Source organism: Staurois parvus, unplaced genomic scaffold (genome assembly GCF_062004578.1).
Source record: "Staurois parvus isolate SC_StPar_1 unplaced genomic scaffold, SC_StPar_1.0 ptg000234l, whole genome shotgun sequence".
Lineage (NCBI taxonomy): Eukaryota > Metazoa > Chordata > Amphibia > Anura > Ranidae > Staurois > Staurois parvus.
In genome coordinates this window covers 6,235,130-6,259,200 of record NW_028318030.1, presented here as the reverse complement: position 1 = coordinate 6,259,200, position 24,071 = coordinate 6,235,130, and the positions used below count along the sequence as shown (strand labels likewise).

The following is a 24,071-nucleotide window of genomic DNA, read 5'->3' as shown; positions in this document are numbered from 1 at the left end:
CCCACGGGTCCTTACAGAATTGAGCTCTGTAATTTCAAAGCCATTGTTTCTAATTTTTAGGGACTCTTTAATAACTGGCATAGTACCACTGGATTGACATAAAGCCACTGTGGTGCTTATATTTAAAAAGGTATCAAAATCTTTACCAAGTAATTATAGAGCTGTTAGTTTAACTTCTATAGTTGGGAAGATACTAGAGAGTTTAATAAAAGACCACATTGATGAGTTCTTGCTTGAAAAAATATTTTAAGCATACAGCATGGATTCATGAAAAACAGAAGTTGTCAAAGAAATCTGATTTCTTTTTATGAGGAGAAGAGCAAAACCTTGGACATAGGGTGGCTGTGGACGTGGTATACCTGGATCTTGCAAAAGCATTTGACACAGTTCCCCACACACGGCTAATGTGTAAGGTAAAATCTACAGGCTTGGAAAAATCCGTATGTAAATGGATAGAAAACTGGCTAAAAGAATTCAGACAGTAGTGGTTAATGATTCATACTCTGAATGGTCTAGGGTTGTCAGTGGTGTACCCCAATGTTCAGTTTTGGGAACCTTACTTTTTAATATATTTAGAAATGATATAGGGTCTGGGATTAAAAATACAATTGCAGTCTTTGCAGATGACACCAAGCTTTGCAGTAGAATAATGTCCTTACAGGATGTCTCCAATTTACAAGCCAACCTCATTGCACTGTTTAATTGGGGAACTATGTGGCAAATGAGGTTTAATGTTGATAAATGTAAGAATATGCATGCATCATACATACTAGGGGGAGTACAACTGGGGGAATCAATAGTGGAGAAGGATCTGGGAGTTCTGGTAGATCATAAGCATAATAATCGCATGCAATACCAAGCTGCAGATTCTAAAGCGAGCAAAATCCTCTCTTGTATTAAAAGAGATATTATTATTATTATACAGTACGCTCATATACATATACGCTCAGCGCTGTATATTACAATGGGAGACAGAACATGCGACAGTACAATAACAATACAATGCGATACACGAGGGGTTCCTTGGAGCTTACAATCTAGGAGGGAGGGGATAGTGGTACAGGAGGAAATAGCTGTGGGGATGGAGTGGTAGGAAGAGTGGAGGAGGTCGGGAATTAGCAGGGGGTGGGGTAGGCTTCCCTGAAGAGGTGGGTTTTCAGGGTGTTCCTAAAGGAGAGGAGAGTAGGTGATAGTCTGATGGATTGGGGTAGGGAGTTCCAGAGTATCGGTGACACCCTGGAGAAGTCCTGGAGGTGGGCATGGGAGGAGGAGACTAGGGAACTAGAGAGAAGGAGGTCTTGTGAGGAGCGGAGAGTGCGTGTAGGGTGGTACTTGGATATTAGGTCGGTGATGTAGTTTGGGGCAGTATGATGGACAGCTTTGTACATCAGTGTTAGGATTTTGTGTTAGGTATTGACTCCAGAGAGATATTTTCCAATGTAGAAATCATTAGTAAGACCTCATCTGGAATATGCAGTTCAGTTTTGGGCACCAATTCACAAATTAACATTGGGGAACTGGAGAAAGTGCAGAGAAGGGCAACCAAACTGACAAGAGGCATGGAGGAGATCAGCTATGAGGAAATATTAAAGGAATTTAATTTATTCTCTCTTGAGAAGAGGATATTAAGGGGGGGCATGATCAATATGTATAATTACATTAGTGGTTCATATAGTGAACTCGGTGTAGAGTTATGCACCCTGAGGTCATCACAGAGGACAAGGGGCACTCTTTATATCTGGAGGCAAAGAGATTTGATATACAAATACGGAAAGGTTTCTTCACAATAAGAGCTGTGGAAATGTGGAATAGACTCCCTCAAGAGCTGGTTCTGGCCAGCTCAGTAGATTGCTTTTTGCTTAGTTAGCCAGACTAACTATGTAACTATGTCCAATGGAAACCTGCTAAACAAAAAAGTGAACCTGTGAAATGTAGGTTCCTCAAGGTAATAAATGGGTATAGCAGTACATTAATCCCATGTTCATGTAAGTATTTTACAGATAAGTCAAAACTCCTATTTTCCTAATCCTTAATTGTACATTACAGGATACAGGATCTTATTAGAAGGTTTCTGAAGAGCCAATAAAACCAAGCTGAGGTCCCACTGAGTCACTGGCAAGCATACAAGAGGAACAATATGAGTGACATCCTGCACAAAGGCTTTCACCAATAAGTGAAAAGTAAGTGGTCTTTGGAAAAGAATAATTAGAACTGTCCTCTCATCCCTCCCGGGATGGAAAACCCCTAGAGCTATCATTGGTGGAGCACTCATGGTTTTACAGTGGTTCACTCCTTTAAAACTATGAGGTTTGTCTATTCCTTCCAACAACTTAGAGAGTCCTATTGAACTATAGGATTCTGAGAGGTTTCATTACATTCAGACTGATCATTTTGTTGAATCCCCGCTTAAAAATTATGACTGGAACCTGACCCTAAACATTCCTTAGTCAAATCCAATGACTAGAGGCCTAATATCGTTATTCCATTCCTCTATCCACTGTAATAACAACGTCCAGGCCCAACATACTGTACATGCTGGGTGCGCGACTTTGTGACTACATTGCCTCCCAAAACGTGGAACAAAATATATGAAGCTCTGTTTAAATCCCCATGTAATGTCCTGGACTTGGAGAATTCTTTTAAAGTTATGTCTTAATGATATTACACTCCTGCCAGGATAGCATGTTGTCTATCTACTTATTCTCCCTCTTGTTTCTAAGGCTGTTTGGAGTTAGAAGATATGAAACACATCTGGTGGATGTACCCTAAAGTTAGAAGATTGTGGATATGGGTATACACAGTGGTCAATATGATACTTCATACTAACCTATGAAAGAAACCCTGGGAAGCGTTTTGCATCAACCAATGAAACAGCTTACTCGTCGACAGCAAAACGTTGATCACCCATATTTTCATGGTGACAAAACAGACGATAGCAAAAGTGTGGAAATCACCAATTCCCAGGTTTGATGAGGTAAAACATCGCATACAAGGTACAATGATTAAAGAAAAGCCACCAACGATCCTTAATGCTACCCATGATAGATTTTTACATACTTGGCAGCCTTGGCTTGATCATTTTCCAACCCTCTCAATTGATTGTGCATTTTCTTGAGCTTTGACTATATATATATATAATTTATCATGCCATGGTTAACACAGGCCTCTTGGTTCTTTCACTCCCCCTTTCCTCCACCCCCCCCCCCTCTTTTTTTTGTCTTCTTCCTTTTTCTTTCTTGATTGCTTATTGTAGGCTCCCTCTGTTAGATTGGGGGGGGGGGGGCTTTTCATTTCACTTATCTCTCCTTATTTTCATTTATCTACAGGTGACCACAAGTAAGTGATTAAGTCTCCCAATCAATAGTACATTACCAGTTAGATCTGTGAACTACTGTAGCTTTACTTGCTAACATGTCAGTGTCCTTTCTTGTGATATTTTACTAAATGTCCATATTGGTTATAATGTCTTAGTATTAATTTGATGCTGCTAAATTTCAAAACCTGAAGGGTTTTTATTCAAACTCAACTGCTTCGTGAGCCCCTTCCAGTACTGCCAGTGGGAAGAGCATACTATGTTTTTCCACTTATGTTACTTTGTACAGTGGTCATCTATACCAGCTGTTTTTTCTACAAAATTTCAACATATACTAGTTTATTTTGCTTTTTTCAATAAAAGCTAAAGTGAAAAAAGAATGGCTAGGGATGAAATTTGACCCTTAATGGCACTTAAGGCCAAATGCCAACCCAGGCCAAACTGGAGGAAAGACAGGACAAGTCACACAGAGTACTTCCAGCTATGGAAATTCCTAGCCTCTGACCCCACAAAGTGCAATGACAGACTATGTGAGAAGAAGCATATTAATAACTGAGTCTAATAGGCCTCTTTGCCTCAGGACTTGGGCTTCAACAGCATGACGTTAAAGTCAGCATCCAAGAAGCAAGATGATGGACCAGCATCTGGAATAGAAGCTCTTGCCAATTTAGTAGGGCTCACAGAGAGTCTGCCAGGAGCCTGACGAGATCAAAGTACAAGGTACTGCCTCAAGAGAGGCTATCATCAGGCCTAATACCCTCATGCAAAAGCTAAAGTTGGGGCTTCTCCTGTAGCATAGGGTCTAGCTGTCAAAAGTCCTCTGGGAATGAGAAACTACATGTCCCAACAGCCTTAGCGGCTGTCGGCTTGTAGTCCTCAATGAACTACCATGGCACTGTGGAGCGCCGTGGTAGTTCATTCATTCTTCTGCTTATGCATCCCGTATGGACAAGCAGATATACTGAGAGATCTGCAGAAGACCTGCAAGACGCCAATAATGTGCTGATCTTTTGTGCAATGCTTTACAGGCTCCTGCAGACAAAAATAATAAATGCACGTTTTTTTACCTGCAAAAAATGTGCATTTATTATTTTTTACTAAAAGGTGAACTTATCCTTCAAGGATCATCAGATCCAGAATGGGGTGAATTTTGCTAGTAGTAGGACCCCTAAAACTACTCTATTTCTGGAACTGGGGTAATGACCCCCTGTGATGGGAGCTGCTTGAGAGCAATATGAAGATCTACCGACTTCTGTGGGGAGGACAGCAAGTTAAAAGCATGACACAGAGTGGAGGCAAAGAGCAGAATTCTTTAATTTCAGCTAGTTGGCCACAAAGGCCAAAAAGTGTCCCCTTCACTCTGTTGGGGAAGTACCCCCTCATTAGAAGGAGGGATTATTACCTGTCTTGGCAGGGTTTGACATCTAGGTCTCACAGTGGAAATCTAAGCCAGGCTTGGACCTATATGCAAAGACCCAAGAGAAGCGAAAAGAGCTCATCTTCATTACAGGAACCAAAGGTTTGCCTGTAGAGACGTTTTCATTCTTTTTTCTTCCACTTGAGCCAAATGATGCCTTAAATATCAATTAAAAGGAGGCTCACTCTGGATTTTTGCCTAGGAGTATCATCAAAACCATCCATGCAGTAGCGTTAGGCAATATGTAAGAGCTCCAAATGAGGACAGACAGATCCATCAGAATGGATCTAGTGTCTTGAGCCATGTTTTGGGTGACAGTTAAAGTCTGACTGACATGGTGGCTTTGGCAGGTTGTATAGCAGGAGCTGCCAGAAAAAACACTGCTTCAAAGGGATTCTAACCTTTTATCCAGGAACTGTCAACAGGGATCCCTGCTCAGTAGGATATTGCTGAGCAAAGTGCTTGGGAGGGACAAATATTTTTGCAGGGCATGGCCAGTGACCATTAGAGTCATGTTCCAGGAGTAAGTGTACTGGAAGCAATTTGGCCAGCCAAGGTATCTTTATAAAACCCAGGCTAGTGACCATTGGTTGGGTTGACAGAGGCTGATCCAGAGCAAGACACTGTGTCAATAAGGATAGAAATAGTATATTTCCGCTTGGGAGAGATATCAGCTGTTTGGGTATCTCCCTGTGCTCCTCTGTGGGGAGCATAAAAACTGTTAGAGGAGAATCAGGGATGGACTGTGAAGGAGAGGTAGAGGGAGCCCAAGTGCATTCCCTGTTATCTGAAGCCTCTAATAGGGCAGACAGCCTACCCATAAAATCAAACGTAGTGGCTAAAAATGCCTCTCTGGAAAGGAAGGAGGATGGGAATATGCCAGAAGGAGCTAGGGAGATATCTAAAGAGGATAGCAACTCGGATTGTTGAAAGTGGTCAGGACCAACAGATTCAGGACCATTAGGGGTGATGCTGCAGCCAGCCTCCCCCCTTTCCTCGGCGTTGTTATCTGAGTGTGTAATGGCAAGGCCAGCTGACCCACTTTTCTTGTGCCCATGATCCACAATGTATAGTGAGGGACAAGATGGGTAATTACAAATCTGTACTACAGAGAAAAAAGGGGGTATACCTACTGTAAGCAGTCATTGTAGGCAGTGGGAGACTAGGAGTCCAAGAAGTGCCTTGTAGCCAGGAGAAGCAGGGAGTAGATTTGCCAGATGATCGAAAGCCCAAAAGTCTAAGATGACTCACATCCATGTAGTAAGTCACTGTGTGACTGAGGCTGTGTGGAGGCAGCCCCAACCTATGCAAGAATGTGGGATACTCATGGGTAAATGGTGCCAAGTTTAAATTGAGGCAGTAGCTAAAATTATGGCCATTAGCTGCATCAAAAAAAAGGTGCAGTCTAGTGCTCTATCATCAACCTCCTAGGGACTAGGGCAGCAGCACTCTGGGTTCCAAGATAGGGCCGTGGCCCTGACTTACTGTGGCATCTTGTGATTCCAGCAACCAATAAATGATAGAAACAAGTCCCCTCCAGCTCTTCCCCACTCCCCACCCCCTTCCACGGTGGGCATTCCCCTAACATGCCTAGGTAAGCAGAATCTAATGCCTGAAATTATATTACAGGCCAGTCCTCCATCTTCTTCTTGGCAGAGTCCAGGTACCAGTCCAAGACGGAGCCGAGGAGTCAATTGACCCAGTAAGCTGCTAAATAGAAGGAGCAATGGCTAGGACTGGCTATAAATTTGATAATACAAAATAGTAGGAAAAAAATGAAAAAAGGTTTGCTTTTCTCAGAGCAGCAAGGAAAGAAGTCCACATATCTAAGGACACAAGCAAAAAACTGAGGCTTGCTGGGTTTGGAAGGGGTTATGCTATGCCTGTATGCCTGTCTTTACAGCTTTATTTGCCAGTATCCAATCACCTGAAGGTAGCTTCATCTAAGACTAAGATCCTGTGTCCTGTAATGTACAATGTTCCCAGTTGCTCGTACTTTGGTATAATATCACGAACAGCTGACCATGGAATATTTAGTAGCAAAGAAATTTCAGGGATGGACTTATTGCACAGGTGGCAACCTATCACAGTATCACGCTTGAATTCACTGAGCTCCTTAGAGCGACCCGTTATTTCACAAATGTTTGTAGAAGCAGTCTGCATGCCTAGGTTCTTGGTTTATTTTGTTTTTTTTTACACCTGTGGCCAAGGAGGTGATTGGAACACCTGAATCCCATGATTTGAAGGGCTGTACAAAATACTTTTGGCATCACAGTGTATTTCAAATATGCTCAGTGGGAGCTTTTGACTCCAGGTATGAAATGGAAAAAAAAAAAAAGACTTCTCAGTGTCAACCTGCTCCCTTAAAATCCTAATGCCACAGGTTCATAAATAACACACTTTGTAAGAGCTATATGTATGAGTTATGCTATAAACAAAATCTACACAAAGTCCCCCTTTAACATACGCACAGATATAGAAACTGAGTCCTTGGCTTGAGGACTGTTAAAAGAGAGTCTTGGGGGAATGTCCTGGATCTTCAATTAGCTCAATAAGGGCCCAAAGATATTGCTGTGCAATGGTGACCAGCAATGATGGATAATTTATATGAATGGTTGCTGATAGAGACTGCTATATCATGAGAAGATGTAAGGAGAAGGTCTCTGCATACAGTGTCCCTTCGTAAGGAGTGTACACAGTGTGAGCTTCTGCTAACTCACCAATCCTGACAACACTGAGGCTCAAGGGAATCAGCATGTCCTGGAAGAGCTCCTGCAGAATCTGCAACCAGCATAGGGGTGCCTGGCTGAGCCCCTTGAAACACTGGGATTCCGCTGTGACTTTGGCAGTGATGAAGCGCACATCTCTGGTCAGTCACTCTGCCAACAGGAAGATGGGGACGGATGGCCTGCTTGCAGGTCTGTAGCTCAACCACCAAAAGACTCTCCACACCCTCCAGACTGCACGGTCTACTTAACTCTCCACCACAGCCAGGTCCCTCCTTGCAGCTTCAGTCCGTAGCCCCTAGAGGAAGAGCTTTCTCCAGAGTCTGAAATATACTGTATATCCTCTCCCAGCATTCTTCTTCTCTTTCTCCAGCCAGATGGAACTTATAGTTCACAACAGCATTGGCTCATTGCAAATCTCAGCCTTCTGGACTACATGTCCCACAATCCCCAGCTCTTTGTTGAATCCTCCTCTCCTTCTCTGTGCCTCTGAACACAATGTCACTATTACAACTAAACACTCGAGGGAGCATTAGCTCAACATAGTTCCTATTATGAATATCTTGCAATGGCACAGGTGAGTTAGCCAGCACTGGGCTACACAGAGTAGAGAAATGACCCATATTTTTACACCAGAAACAGATTTCCTAATGTTAGACACACAAATATTCATAGTTGAGACTGTAAGTGGCAACAAACTGTGGGTTTGTGTTCTGTAATTTCTTTAGGGGCGAACATTTGGAATGGTTTATTGCTTCAGTTATACAATATTCAAAACACTAAAACAACCCAGGTAAGAAGAGAACAGGTTGAATTAAAGTAGAATTCCAGTCTAAACCTAACTATTCTTAAAAATGTCCCCTTACCCACTCTGAACACCTATTCTGACTAACCTGTTTAAGTCAGCCATTGTTAACACTTCCTCCTCTCCCTTGCAGCTGCCACTGACACAGGGGAGCCAGATTACATGACAGGACCAGAGCTGGTACGTAATTGGCAAGTATGTACATCATTTTTACACAGGTTTGTCAGTGTAGATAGGAGCATGGGGGAAGGAACATGATTGTGATGATTTTGATTTAGGCTGCAATTACAGTCAGGTCCATAAATATTGGGACATCGACACAATTCTAACATTTTTGGCTCTATGCACCACCACAATGGATTTGAAATGAAACGAACAAGATGTTCTTTAACCGCAGACTGTCAGCTTTAATTTGAGGGTATTTACATCCAAATCAGGTGAACGGTGTAGGAATTACAACAGTTTGCATTTGTGCCTCCCACTTGTTAAGGGACCAAAAGTAATGGGACAGAATAATAATCATAAATCAAACTTTCACTTTTTATTACTTGGTTGCAAATCCTTTGCAGTCAATTACAGCCTGAAGTCTGGAACGCATAGACATCACCAGACGCTGGGTTTCATCCCTGGTGATGCTCTGCCAGGCCTCTACTGCAACTGTCTTCAGTTCCTGCTTGTTCTTGGGGCATTTTCCCTTCAGTTTTGTCTTCAGCAAGTGAAATGCATGCTCAATCGGATTCAGGTCAGGTGACTGACTTGGCCATTGCAGAACATTCCACTTCTTTCCCTTAAAAAACTCTTTGGTTGCTTTTGCAGTATGCTTTGGGTCATTGTCCATCTGCACTGTGAAGTGGCGTCCAATGAGTTCTGAAGCATTTGGCTGAATATGAGCAGATAATATTGCCCGAAACACTTCACAATTCATCCTGCTGCTTTTGTCAGCAGTCACATCATCAATAAATACAAGAGAACCAGTTCCATTGGCAGCCATACATGCCCACGCCATGACACTACCACCACCATGCTTCACTGATGAGGTGGTATGCTTAGGATCATGAGCAGTTCCTTTCCTTCTCCATACTCTTCTCTTCCCATCACTCTGGTACAAGTTGATCTTGGTCTCATCTGTCCATAGGATGTTGTTCCAGAACTGTGAAGGCTTTTTTACATGTCGTTTGGCAAACTCTAATCTGGCCTTCCTGTTTTTGAGGCTCACCAATGGTTTACATCTTGTGGTGAACCCTCTGTATTCACTCTGGTGAAGTCTTCTCTTGATTGTTGACTTTGACACACATACACCTACCTCCTGGAGAGTGTTCTTGATCTGGCCAACTGTTGTGAAGGGCGTTTTCTTCACCAGGGAAAGAATTCTTTGGTCATCCACCACAGTTGTTTTCCGTGGTCTTCCGGGTCTTTTGGTTTTGCTGAGCTCACCGGTGCGTTCCTTCTTTTTAAGAATGTTCCAAACAGTTGTTTTGGCCACGCCTAATGTTTTTGCTATCGCTCTGATGGGTTTGTTTTGTTTTTTCAGCCTAATGATGGCTTGCTTCACTGATAGTGACAGCTCTTTGGATCTCATCTTGAGAGTTGACAGCAACAGATTCCAAATGCAAATAGCACACTTGAAATGAACTCTGGACCTTTTATCTGCTCATTGTAATTGGGATAATGAGAGAATAACACACACCTAGCCATGGAACAGCTGAGAAGCCAATTGTCCCATTACTTTTGGTCCCTTAACAAGTGGGAGGCACATATGCAAACTGTTGTAATTCCTACACCGTTCACCTGATTTGGATGTAAATACCCTCAAATTAAAACTGACAGTCTGCAGTGAAAGCACATCTTGTTTGTTTCATTTCAAATCAATTGTGGTGGTGTATAGAGCCAAAAATGTTAGAATTGTGTCGATGTCCCAATACTTATGGACCTGACTGTATATGTACTTTAATGCTTAAAGTTGTTCTCCAAGCAAACGGTACAAAGGGGGTCACAGAAGTCGCAGTTGCAACCTGGTCCCTGCTCCAGGGGGCCCTGGGGATTGCCTGCCAGCTCCTGTTCTTTAAAGCAGAAGCAGATTCCTCCTATGTATCGCAATGTGCTGTTTTCCATCTACTTTGCTGAAAGAGTTAACAACCACCCCTTAGTCATCCTGTCAAGAAGCCTTGTCTGATTAAATAAATTATCTCCCTCTGCACACACATGTCCTGTGATCTCTTATCTAGAACTGATAGGTGATGATAGGAGAACATGAGGAGTTGCAGCTATTGGAGGCTGAGAGCCCTCTCCCTGTGTCAGTCCAGTCAGTACTCAGTGTAGGGCAGACAAGGAATCACCCTCACCCTCAGCAGGCTCTGTAGTCCAAACTCCAAACAGACAGGTAAAATGTAGGATAACTGCAGCGCTAAGTATAATCTGGACAAATGTATGGTAACAATATTCATAAATGGATTATTAGTCCACAATATAAGAGCTCAAAGGTGATATATTATTCCCACAGTCGTAGCTTTCGTAAGACTCGGTGAGGGGCAGGATATGTATAAAGTGCGCACTCACCGGACGAGCAAAGAAAATGCGCGATGTATCAACAAAACGGAGGTCTGCCAGGGGGTTCCTTTCAGGATACGAATAGAGCCAGCCAGAGATGGATGTACATCATCTTGATATATGCTCTCAGCCCGGAGGTCCACTTTAAGGACACGGGTGCAGCCTCTTCAGTACAGTGGAATAGTCACCAGGGGGCGCTCTGGGGGATTAAATGCTCAATGCAGAGCAACAGATGGAAATACCCAAAGTGTAGTAATGTCAGAAATATTTAATGAAGGATGCTATACAGCAGCAAAAAATATATCCTCATACATGTAAATGCTGTACGCCAAACATGTGCCAAGAGGTTGTATCAAAACAATAGGCAGGAATATTGCAGCAACAAGCTGCTATGAGCACTAACCAGCTGGTGATCAAATGGGGCTGCCGGATCTCCGTGACCCGGCGGCGTGACATCAAAGCTTGCATGCTCCTCCAAGACACGTTTCGTACACTAATACGTCTTCAGAAAGGGTGTGCCTTCACATGTCCTGTGATCTCTTATCTAGAACTGGACACAAGATGATAGAACAGGAGGAGTTGCAGCTATTGGAGGCTGAGAACCCTCTCCCTGTGTCAGTCCAGTCAGTACTCAGTGTAGGGCAGGCAAGGAATCACCCTCAGCAGGCTCTGTAGTCCAAACTCCAAACAGACAGGTAAAATGGGTTAATGAGGCCATTATTCACCAGACAGCAGCATTAACTTTCACATTATGGATACTACAGTCTTGCCTGCAAAGTGCTCAGGGAATGGTTAGGACACCGACTGCCTGTTTTATTTGAGCATGTGTAATGGAAATGTTCTTCAGTGTGAATTAAGCCAAGATTTTATTTTATTTTATTTTTTTTGTATACAGACAAAAGAGAGAGATGAACACCTAAAGAAACCAGGGCTAGTTTACACCATGTCTGCACAGGAATTGAATGGGAACGTGATATGCGTTCCAGTGCAATTCACACTGCATGCAAAACACACTCCCATTTGTGAACTGCAGTGGGTGTTAGTAAGACGTCAATGACACCCCAAACGCAATTCGCAAGCACAGTGCGTTTTCCCGCACCAGATCGCATGGTATTTTTGTTGCAGTACATTTTAAAAAGTAGTGCTCTATGGAACATGTTTATTTTCTCAGAGGAAGGGAAGTCTCTTCTCGAGGTGGGTCATCCTAGTGATTAGATATTTGAGCCCTCCTTGCCATGATGATGTGTAGTCATTCGTCACACCACCCCATACCCTCTCCTTCCTCCCCCAACCACCCTTTAACGCCCCCTGCCCTTTTTTTCCTCTCACTTTCTTCTTTCTTTCCCTTTACTCCATTTTCTGTCACTTTCTAACTTACTTCTTTGTCTCAGATAAAAGGTATCCTTTACAGTGATTATTTCACAGGTTTTCAACCTGTGGTGGCTCCTTGGACTCCCAGTTTCTGGGGACTCCGGATATCTTCAGGGTCCTCTTGTGACTTCTAGGTGCCTGACAACACCTATTTACAGAATTATAGATTCCTTTTGTACTCTGATTGTACTGTATTTGCCTTAATGCTATGTCTTCTATGGTTGGAAACTGCTGTCTTCAAAAATAGAGAATTTAAAAAAAAAGAGACGTATAGCCAAAGCTTTTTTGGCCTTTCCTCTTTTCTGGGTCACAGGAGTGCCCTTATTCCTGCACTCTTATGACCCAGATTACGCTGACAATGGGCTAAAGCGCACTTTAAGGTCAGGATCCACCCAGATGCTGCTGAGAGCCTGAGCCAGCTGCTTCCACCCCCTTTACAGCCCAGGCTTCTTTCAGTATGAATGAGCTTGGAATTGCTTGGTACTTTGAGAAAGTGAAAGAGCTTGGTAAACATTAGAGGCATGTTTAATTATCTCCCCAAGTCCCCCCGAATGAGAATGGCAGAAGGGCAGGACACAAGTCTAACTGATGGGGGGGGGGGGAGAGCAACAGCTGGAGGAGGGTACACAGCAGGAGGAAGGCATACAAGGGCAGGAAGGAGAGTGGCACTGTAGGGGCACATGATCAGCCTTCCTGAGCAAGCAGGCACACAGGGTGGTAGATTGGCACACTGTAGACAGCAGCGGCATGGGAGGGGGGGTTGGTCACATTTCTTATGAATGACTGTGTTCAGCAGCTATTCATTAAACATTCACTTACAGTTACCCTTACTTGCTATGCTGGCGCCAGAAACCCAAAGGCTAGCAAAGATCTAACCCAGGTGAGGATGGTGCTGGTCGCCGCGACAAGTAAGTATCCTTATATTAAAAGTCAGCAGCTACAGTATACTATACATACACATCAGTCCCTGCTCTCGAGGACCTTATATAGTAGTTTAAATGTACTGTATGTACATATATATTAGGGCTAATATAGACAATGGCTGAAAAACATGTCATAGGAGTGTAGGAGGAAACTGGAGGACCCTGAAGAAACCCATGTCTGCACAGAGAGAACATGCAAACTCCATGCAGCTAGTGTCCTGTCAAAGATTCTGAGGACCCCAGTGCTGCAAGGCAGAAGTGCTAACCACTAAGCCACTGTGCATTTAACTAATTCGTCTTCAGTTTCTTGTAGTCATTCTGATGCAATGTTACAAATTTCTGTGACTTTCCTATTTGGCAGTGATCTCAGTGCCAGTCTGACTTAATTTCCCATCTTCTGTGTAGCTGGTCTCAGAAGTACATTGGTTATGATATCTTTGCTAAAAAGGTCTTATATGTACTCCTTCCATCCTTACTTGATTACAGTTCCATTAGTGATGATGTATCCATGGACATCTTTGGACAGACACATTCAAAGCTGAAATGTTTTTTTTCATGAACCTTTTGGAAAGTGATAACTTGTTTTTCCACATTTATTTCAATCTTTAATCTCTTTACAGATATTGTTGTAATGTTGTTCCTTGTGTCAGCTATTTGGAATTCACTATTCAACCCTTTTACAAGATTTTTATCTGTATAGATTTTAGCTTCTGTTCTCCTTTGTGCACTTTTTAAGCATTTTGTGTCATCTACTTTGATTTCTTGGTATTTTTTATTTTATCCTAGTTTTTATCCGATTCATTCTGGTCACTTTCTATTAGTTCACAGTTCATCTGGTTCTCTATCAATTATGTTTAACATCTGAAATTTGTTTTCAACATTTACTTTAAAGATAGGTGGTACGTTCCTCAGGTTGAATTTTGGAAGACTGTTAGTTGCTAATAAAAGTGAGGTCTTCCATTGTCTGGCACAGGGAATATAGTCTATTTCGGGGGTCAGTAACCAGTAGGTCGTGATCTACCAGTAGATTGCAACCAGGTGGCTGGTAGATTGCAGTCTGGGCTTGCTGATCCACCATCCCAGAGCATCAAACTGAGTGCAATGCAGAGAAACTGTAAAGTTGGAGCTGTAGTAGAGAGAAAAAGCTGCATAAGCTGATGCCTCCTCTGTAGTGCTGGCCCCTGTTCCATGCAGAATGATACCAACTGCACTCCACCTCTTATCTTGGCTAGTGGTCTCCAGAGTGGTGCCAGCAGCAGGAAAGAAGAGACCTTCAGGTCAATGTGAAGCAATACACTGGGTATAGTAGTATAGGGCTGCTTTCACATTGATGCACTGTGGTTTACGGTTTATTTAGAGGTTTAAATCAGGTGTGAGGAGGCAACGGTGTCCGGTGATCTTTTACTGCTCCCATGTTGTTCAGGTAGATCTCCTGCTTTTCAGGGTTGCCTACCCCTAATTTATTTGATTTGTCCATCTGGTAATGCCTGGCCTATAGATGTTAAAAAAAACTTAAGGTACTGATAATCTTAGAGTATTATGTTGCACAACAGCACTTAGATTTAAATAATTTAATAAACTTTGCTTAACCACTTGCCCTTCACAGGATTTACTCCCCTTTCTGATCAGACCATTTGTTGCATTACAGTGCTGCGTTACTTTAACTGACAATTGCGCAGTCATGCAATGCTGTACATAAATGAAATTTACATTATTTATTCCCCACAAATAGAGATTTCTCTTTGTGTTATTTGATCACCTGTGTGTTTTTTTATTTTTTGCGCTATAATAAAAAAAAAAAAACTGACAATTTTGAAAAAAAAAAAACCTATATTTTTGACTTTTTCCTATTAAACATGTGCAGTAAAGAAATTTTATAAATAAAATTTCATCATAAATTTAGGCCAAAATGTCTTTGCTAAAAAAAAAAATCCCAATACGTGTAAATTAATTGGTTTACGTGAAAGTTATAGTGTTTCAAATGGCGATTATATATACTGGAATTTTTTTTTATACTAGTAATGGTGGCAATCAGCGACTTATAGCGGGACTGCTAATAAAAAGCACGGACTCTGTAATAATGGCACTGGGCAGGAAGGTGTTAACATGTGGGGTGATCAAAGGTTAACTGTGTGCTATTTTACTATGTGGGCTGTGTGTGCTTTACATTGTAAGCACACTGCTTTGTATGGCCATAAAAAGCAGTGTGCAGAGCTGACAGGGGGAGAGATCTGTATTGTTTACATACAGGCCTCTCCCCTGTCGGTAATACTTGGAGATCGCTGGGTGCCGGCAGGGAATCACCGGCCGGGACCCGGTAAATGACAGCCAAGACCGCGCAACCCGCAACTGCAAAATCACATACACACACATATATATGTGTGATTTTGCACACCTGTGCCGTCCTGTAGCAGTATTTCTGCTATAGGGAAGCATGGAAGCAGTTAAAAACTGTTGTTAAAACATAAACATTTGCATTCATTAGCTGGATGCTACATTTTTTTAACTTGTGTTGTATTTAGCAAAACGTGTTTGGGATCTTTTAGAAGTGCAAGAATAAAACATCATAACTGCAACTCAAATTTAAATACAATCCAAAATGTGTAGTATACCCATCAACATGCTTAAAGAAATGCAAGTTCTTTTATTTACTCACATGTGAACATTTTTTTTTTCAATACAAAAATCCAACATTTTGCTGTTCTGTTGTTTGTCTTTAATATGACTGTTACTTTTGTGGAAAACTGCAAAAATAAGAATGTTGCTGTCTGGAAAGACCCCTGCCTATGGGAAAGTGAACTAAGAAAAGCAAAGAAATCTTTTAACTCCTGACCTCAGTTTCCTGTGTCTAATCTGGGAGTATGAACCCCCGACTGCTAGTGGCCTGCAATGAATTATTATCATCTCTTGAGACCTTGGAGCATCTACCTTCTGTTCACCAGATCCCAACAAATGATAGAATTTTGTTCTTTCCATCTCAGATATCAACCTTTGATGCAATGTCAGCCATCAATTGAAAGAAGAATAATGGGGAGACTCAGTACAGATAACAGTTATATAAATAAATGCAAAGGTTCCCATCCAGAGCAAAAGATTAATAAATGAATGTAAATGCATTGACATGTGAGCACAGCTGGATCTTTCCTGTGAGTCATACTTATTAAAGCCAAATTAGAGAAAAGTGCAGCCATTTAGCTACAAATCCAATTCTGGCTTTTTATTTTTAGTGCAGATTATGGAACAAAATGTAAAACCTAATTGGCTGCTACAAATAACTCATCTATTTTCCTCACTATAGCTTTCATGACATTCCTCCATGGTTTTCCACCATTTCACTTACGTACTAGCTAGGAGTGTTGACTGGAAATATTTCATAGTAAACTATTTTGAGAATGTACATGCGTGTTCACATACTGGAGCAGCTCAGTGGCTGAACAAATACTTTAAAGGGGTGTTTTTAATAAATTAATTTTTTTTTAACTCTAATGGAAATAGTAAAACACAGAATGCAGTGGTTTGGAAGCAGGAAAATGAAGCCATATTACTGCAAGCAAAAGTATTTAATATCAGAGGTGGAATTATAAATTTGATACCACTGTTCCTTTTGATACCCTACTTATAGGATTCAAGTTACAAAGGTATACAGGCATATTATAAAAGAGGTGCCATGTATAAAAGGAAGAGAAGCTTATTAAAACATAACATATTGAAACATGTAATTAGGGGTATTAACATCTAATATATATATATATATATATATATATATATATAAAAAATAGCAAGGACACATTTTATTTAGGAACATTCATTGCAAGGAACATTTACTGTGAACAACAGTGTAACTACATCCATAGCCACTCAGGTGGTTGCAAGGGGTTTTGTAACCAACGTAACTCATCCTCTGCACTGTCATTCACTCCTTCCTTTTCTTCATGCTGTAAAATAGATTTCACAGCTAGTTTTGAACAGAAAGAACTACTTTCTGTGCATCAATCAACCTAGATCAGCCTATTTGCAGAAGGGGTGAGGTTCATCGGTGTATGGCACAGCTGTGTGGACCTTTTGGCCATTCAAGCAGTTCTGCCAAGTAGGCACGTGTATGACGTGACTGTCATCAGTTTAAGATTGACCATTAATTTTAATGGATGTCATCAGGGGTGTTAAATATGTTACTGGCCATTCATTTTTATAGTGCTTATATGAGGGTTAATACTGGAAAGTGTCTATCAACATTATCAGAGACTGTTACTAGGGGAATGTGCTATTTTGGCCACTGATGCAAAAAAAATAAAGGTCGGTATCACTGAGAGAATTTAATAATGGAACAGGAAGTTCACAATCACAATGTGTGGTGGAAAATGAGAAAGCAACAATCTCAGGCCAAAAACCTGGTGGACCTGGCAGAAGACTATAGGTGTGATGCCTAATGATGTCAGGTAAATATGGGAATGCGTGCATTTTTAAATGCGTTTACATGTATCTCTAATTACAATTCTACTATTATTATTTGGAAATACCAAATTGAATTCACTACATCAGAAGCTTATTTTATTATTATACAGGATTTATATAGTGCCAACAGTTTGCGCAGCACTTTACAATATAACAGAAGACAATACAGCAACAATACAGTTCAATACAAGAGGGTTAGGAGGGCCCTGCTCCTTGGAGCTTACAATCTAAGAGGGAGGTTTTATTAGGTTTCTTATGACCTTATCATATTGAATGAACTGTGTTTCATTATAAACCATACCCATGGGCAGCACTGCTTCTACTTACTGAGCATCTCCAGCATATTTACCACTACCATAATAACTTTATTAGAACACAAATAGAAAGAAATTGGGAAATTTGTACATGAATCCAGAAAACCCCTATTTTCTCAGTGAATGAAGGCCACACAATACCTTAAGAATCCACTGGGTAAAACCTATCATGTAAAAAAAAGACATTTACCCTAAAGTTATTTTCTCCTTAGCAACAATGGACCCTCTGCAACAAAATACCACCACAGTAAAAATATGCCTCCAGCAGCAACAACAGATCTTCCAGAAGTCAGTATCAATAGACCTCTCACTCAACAATAGATCCCTCCCAGCAACAATTGACCCCCGAGCCACAATAGATTCCCCACCAGCAATAATAGACCCACATTCAAAAACAGATCCCCTAAAGTGACAAAGGATCTCCCAGCAGCCAGCATCAATAGACCCTCCAGCACACCCTGGCACCCCTTGCCATTACATACATTCAGTGCTAGAAGTGTCAGAACTGCATTCCCTATGTTCCTGCTCAAAGAAAAATCCTGTTGATATCATACCTTTTTAGGTGATTGTGTGCCTGACCTGTAAGACCTACATTAGGAAATGTCCTGCCATACGTGGGTGAAGTAACAGCTGTGGAACCTGAAACAGTAAATACTCTATTAAGAAAAACAAGTGTATAAAACATATAAATTAACCATAACCTACATTAGCTTTTGCTAGTGTCAAAAGTGTTTGGCCCCTATAGTTATGTCAAATATATACAGTTGTGTTCAAAATAATAGCAGTCAGACATCACTAACCTGATCAGTCACTGTTTTTGGTAGAAATTATATTTCTACATGGCAAATAATTTACTAGCAGGTGTAGTAGAGTAATAGAAATCCAACAGACCCAACAGTCATGACATGCATGCTGCTGATTCTGTGTAACTGAATCACTAATTGAAAGGGGCATGTTCAAAATAATAGCAGTGTGGAGTTCTATTAGTGAGGTCATTCATTCTTTGAAAAACAGGTGGCAATGATTGCCCTTATTTAAGGAAGGAAGGAAGGCAGCAAATGTTGTACATGCTGGTTACAGTGCATTTCTCTCTGAAATTCTGAGGAAAATGGATTGTTCCAGACATTGTTCAGAAGAACAGCGTACCTTGATTAAAAAGTTGATTGGAGAGGGGAAAACATATAAAGAAGTGCAGAAAATGATAGGCTGCTCAGCTAAAATGATCGCAAATGCTTTAAAATGGCAACCAAAACCTGAAAGACGTGGAAAAAAGCGAAAAACTACCATTCGAATGGACAGAAGAATAGCCAAAATGGCAAGGACTCAGCCAACAATCAGCTCCAGGAAGATCAAAGAAGATCTAACGTTACCTGTGAGTACTGTTACAATTAGAAGACGCCTATGTGAAGCCAAGCTATCTGCAAGAAGCCCCTGCAAAGTCCCACTGTTGAAAAAAAGACATGTGCTGAAGAGGTTACAATTTGCCAAAGAGCACATTGACTGCCCTAAAGAGAAATAGCGCAACATTTTGTGGACTGATGAAAGTAAGATTGTTCGTTTTGGGTCTAGTGGCCGGAGACAGTTTGTCAGACGACCCCCAAACACTGAATTCAAACCACAGTACACTGTGAAGACAGTGAAGCATGGTTGCGCAAGCATCATGATATGGGGATGTTTCTCATACTACGGTGTTGGGCCTATTATCGCATACCAGGGATCATGAATCAGTTTGAATACATCAGAATACTTGAAGAGGTCATGCTGCCTTATGCTGAAGAGGAAATGCCCTTGAAATGGGTGTTCCAACAAGACAACGACCCCAAACACACCAGTAAATGTGCAACATCTTGGTTGCAGACCAACAAGATTGACGTCATGGAGTGGCCAGCCAAATCCCCGGATCTTAATCCAATAGAAAACTTGTAGGGTGACATCAAAAGTGCAGTTTCTGAGGCAAAACCAAGAACTAGAGAAGAACTGTGGAATGTAGTCCAATCATCCTGGGCTGGAATACCTGTTCACAGGTGCCAGAGGTTGTTTGACTCCATGCAATACAGATGTACAGCAGTTCTCAGAAACAGTGGTTATACAATTAAATATTCATTAAGTGATTCAAAGGAAAGCAAAATCTTCAAACATTTTTCAGTTTATATAGTGAATGTTTGAGTTTGTAAAGAATACAAACACTGCTATTTTTTTTGAACAGTCTAGAGGAACAATATGAGAGACAAAATGAGAAAAAATAAGTATTTGGTCAATATCAAAAGTTCATCTCAATACTTTGTTATATATCCTTTGTTGGCAATGACAGAGGTCAAATGTTTCCTGTAAGTCTTCACAAGGTTGGCACACACTGTTGCTGGTATGTTGGCCCATTCCTCCATGCAGATCTCCTCTAGAGCAGTGATGTTTTGGGGCTGTCGCTGGGCAACACGGACTTTCAACTCCCTCCAAAGGTTTTCTATGGGGTTGAGATCTGGAGACTGGCTAGGCCACTCCAGGACCTTGAAATGCTTCTTACGAAGCCACTCCTTTGTTGCCTGGGCGGTATGTTTGGGATCATTGTCATGTTGGAAGACCCAGCCATGTTTCATCTTCAATGCCCTTGCTGATGGAAGGAGGTTTGCACTCAAAATCTCACAACACATGGCCCCATTTATTCTGTCCTGTACATGGATCAGTCATCCTGGTCCCTTTGCGGAGAAACAGCCCCAAAGCATGATGTTGCCACCACCATGCTTCACAGTAGGTATGGTGTTCTTTGGATGCAACTCAGCATTCTCTCTCCTCCAAACATGACGAGTTGTGTTTCTACCAAACAGTTCTATTTTGGTTTCATCTGACCATATGACATTCTCCCAATCCTCTTCTGGATCATCCAAATGCTCTCTAACAAACTTCAGACGGGCCCGGACATGTACTGGCTTAAGCAGGGGGACACGTCTGGCACTGCAGGATCTGAGTCCCTGGCAGCGTAGTGTGTTACTGATGGTAGCCTTTGTTATGTTGGTCCCAGCTCTCTGCAGGTCATTCACTAGGTCCCCCCGTGTGGTCCTGGGATGTTTGCTCACCGTTCTTGTTATCATTTTGACCCCATGGGGTGAGATCTTGCGTGGAGCCCCAGATCGAGGGAGATTATCAGTGATCTTGTATGTCTTCCATTTTCTAATTATTGCTCCTAGAGATGAGCGAAGCGAATCGAACCAGGCGAACCGGAATTCGATACGAATTTCAGGAAAAATTCGATTTTTCCCGATCAGCCGGCAAAAGTGTCCCTGCAGAGAGCTCCGCTATTTCTGACAGTTCTCTGACAGAAGGAACACATGTACAGCGGTTGAAACATTGTATCTATTAGTTTCCATTTAGGATACAGATGTTTCAACCGCTGTACATGTGAAGAAGCTGTCAGAGAACTGTCAGAAATAGAGGAACTCTGCACATACACTTTTTGCCGGTTTGGAATTCTTATTTTCATCCTACTTCTTCTTCTTCTTCATCCTCATCCTCAGAAGAAGAGGATGAGGATGAGGAAGAAGAAGAAGAAGTAGGATGAAAATAAGAATAATTCCAAGCCGGCAAAAAGTGTATGTGCAGAGTTCCTCTATTCTGCAGATACACTTAGAGGAGCTCTGCAGATACACTTAGAGGAGCTCTGCAGATACACTTTTTGCCGGCTTGGAATTAATCTTATTTTCATCCTACTTCTTCTTCTTCTTCTTCATCCTCAGAAGAAGAAGAAGAGGATGAGGATGAAGAAGAAGAAGAAGAAGAAGAAGTAGGATGAAAATAAGAATATTTCCAAGCCGGCAAAAAGTGTATGTGCAGAGTTCCTCTATTCTGCAGATACACTTACACTTAGAGGAGCTCTGCTGATACACTTAGAGGAGCTCTGCAGATACACTTTTTGCCGGCTTGGAATTAATCTTATTTTCATCCTACTTCTTCTTCTTCTTCATCCTCATCCTCAGAAGAAGAAGAAGAGGATGAGGATGAAGAAGAAGAAGAAGAAGTAGGATGAAAATAAGAATAATTCCAAGCCGGCAAAAAGTGTATGTGCAGAGTTCCTCTATTCTGCAGATACACTTAGACGAGCTCTGCAGATACACTTAGAGGAGCTCTGCAGATACACTTTTTGCCGGCTTGGAATTAATCTTATTTTCATCCTACTTCTTCTTCTTCTTCATCCTCAGAAGAAGAAGAAGAGGATGAGGATGAAGAAGAAGAAGAAGTAGGATGAAAATAAGAATAATTCCAAGCCGGCAAAAAGTGTATGTGCAGAGTTCCTCTATTCTGCAGATACACTTAGAGGAGCTCTGCAGATACACTTAGAGGAGCTCTGCAGATACACTTTTTGCCGGCTTGGAATTAATCTTATTTTCATCCTACTTCTTCTTCTTCTTCATCCTCAGAAGAAGAAGAAGAGGATGAGGATGAGGATGAAGAAGAAGAAGAAGAAGTAGGATGAAAATAAGAATAATTCCAAGCCGGCAAAAAGTGTATGTGCAGAGTTCCTCTATTCTGCAGATACACATAGAGGAGCTCTGCTGATACACTTAGAGGAGCTCTGTAGATACACTTTTTGCCGGCTTGGAATTAATCTTATTTTCATCCTACTTCTTCTTCTTCATCCTCATCCTCAGAAGAAGAAGAAGAGGATGAGGATGAAGAAGAAGAAGTAGGATGAAAATAAGAATAATTCCAAGCCGGCAAAAAGTGTATGTGCAGAGTTCCTCTATTCTGCAGATACACTTAGAGGAGCTCTGCTGATACACTTAGAGGAGCTCTGCAGATACACTTTTTGCCGGCTTGGAATTAATCTTATTTTCATCCTACTTCTTCTTCTTCTTCATCCTCATCCTCAGAAGAAGAAGAGGATGAAGAAGAAGAAGAAGTAGGATGAAAATAAGAATAATTCCAAGCCGGCAAAAAGTGTATGTGCAGAGTTCCTCTATTCTGCAGATACACTTAGAGGAGCTCTGCTGATACACTTAGAGGAGCTCTGCAGATACACTTTTTGCCGGCTTGGAATTAATCTTATTTTCATCCTACTTCTTCTTCTTCTTCTTCATCCTCATCCTCAGAAGAAGAAGAGGATGAGGATGAAGAAGTAGGATGAAAATAAGAATAATTCCAAGCCGGCAAAAAGTGTATCTGCAGAGCTCCTCTAAGTGTATCTGCAGAATGTCATTTATGGAAACAAATAGATACAATGTTTCAACCGCTGTATGGAGTGAATGTCCCAGAACTGTCAGAAATAGACTATTTATGACAGTTCTGGGACATTCACTCCATACATGTCCCAGAACTGTCAGAAATAGACAATTTCTGACAGTTCTGGGACATTCCCTCCATACATGTCCCAGAACTGTCAGAAATAGACTATTTCTGACAGTTCTGGGACATTCCCTCCATACAGCGGTTGAAACCGCTGTATGGAGTGAATGTCACAGAACTGTCAGAAATAGACAGAAACTGTCACAGAACTGTCCTTCTTCTCATCCTTCTCCTTCTTCTCATCCTTCTCCTTCTTCTCATCCTTCTCCTTCTTCTCATCCTTCTTCTCATCCTTCTCCTTCTTCTCATCCTTCTCCTTCTTCTCATCCTTCTTCTCATCCTTCTCCTTCTTCTCATCCTTCTCCTTCTTCTCATCCTTCTCCTTCTCCTTCTTCTCATCCTTCTCCTTCTTCTCATCCTTCTCCTTCTTCTCATCCTTCTCCTTCTTCTCATCCTTCTCCTTCTATTTCTTCTCATCCTTCTCCTTCTCCTCCTTCTCCTTCTTCTCATCCTTCTCCTTCTTCTCATCCTTCTCCTTCTTCTCATCCTTCTCCTTCTCCTTCTTCTCATCCTTCTCCTTCTCCTTCTCCTTCCTCATCTCCAAGGGCATTTAAATTAAAGGTACAGTGTTCTGCACTAATTTAAAGGCTCTCTGAAGCCTAGAAACCCTTTTTATAAGTTAACTTCGTAGCGAATTAATTCGCATTGAATCGAATTTCTTCCTGGAATTCGCCGAATCAGCCGAATCGAATTTTTGAAAAATTCGCTCATCTCTAATTGCTCCCACAGTTGATTTGTTCACACCAAGCTGCTTGCCTATTGCAGATTCAGTCTTCCCAGCCTGGTGCAGGTCTACAATTTTGTTTCTGGTGTCCTTCGACAGCTCTTTGGTCTTCACCATAGTGGAGTTTGGAGTGTGACTATTTGAG

The 24,071-nt window shown here is 41.6% G+C and overlaps 1 protein-coding gene and 1 long non-coding RNA gene across 6 annotated transcripts in view; one reads left to right on the top strand and one right to left on the bottom strand.

The window, feature by feature from the left end:
* Positions 1–24,071, bottom strand: part of LOC149460168 (sperm flagella and cilia-associated protein 1-like) — an 85,731-nt gene that overhangs the window by 25,358 nt on the left and 36,302 nt on the right. For all 4 annotated transcript variants that reach the window (XM_089680038.1, XM_089680040.1, XM_089680039.1 and 1 more), the window contains exon 5: positions 18,423–18,507. In XM_089680038.1, the coding sequence (XP_089536164.1) occupies positions 18,423–18,507 (85 nt within the window). The remainder of the gene's footprint in view (positions 1–18,422; positions 18,508–24,071) is intronic.
* The window catches only part of LOC149460169 (uncharacterized), a 97,487-nt gene that overhangs the window by 58,229 nt on the left and 15,187 nt on the right, over positions 1–24,071 (top strand). The window contains exons 3-5 of one of the 2 annotated variants that reach the window (XR_016313126.1): positions 2,047–2,180; positions 2,721–2,974; positions 8,395–8,441. This is a non-coding gene — a long non-coding RNA (uncharacterized LOC149460169). Of the gene's footprint in view, positions 1–2,046; positions 2,181–2,720; positions 2,975–8,394; positions 8,457–24,071 lie in introns of both variants that reach the window. The other variant, XR_016313125.1, reaches the window with a different exon arrangement.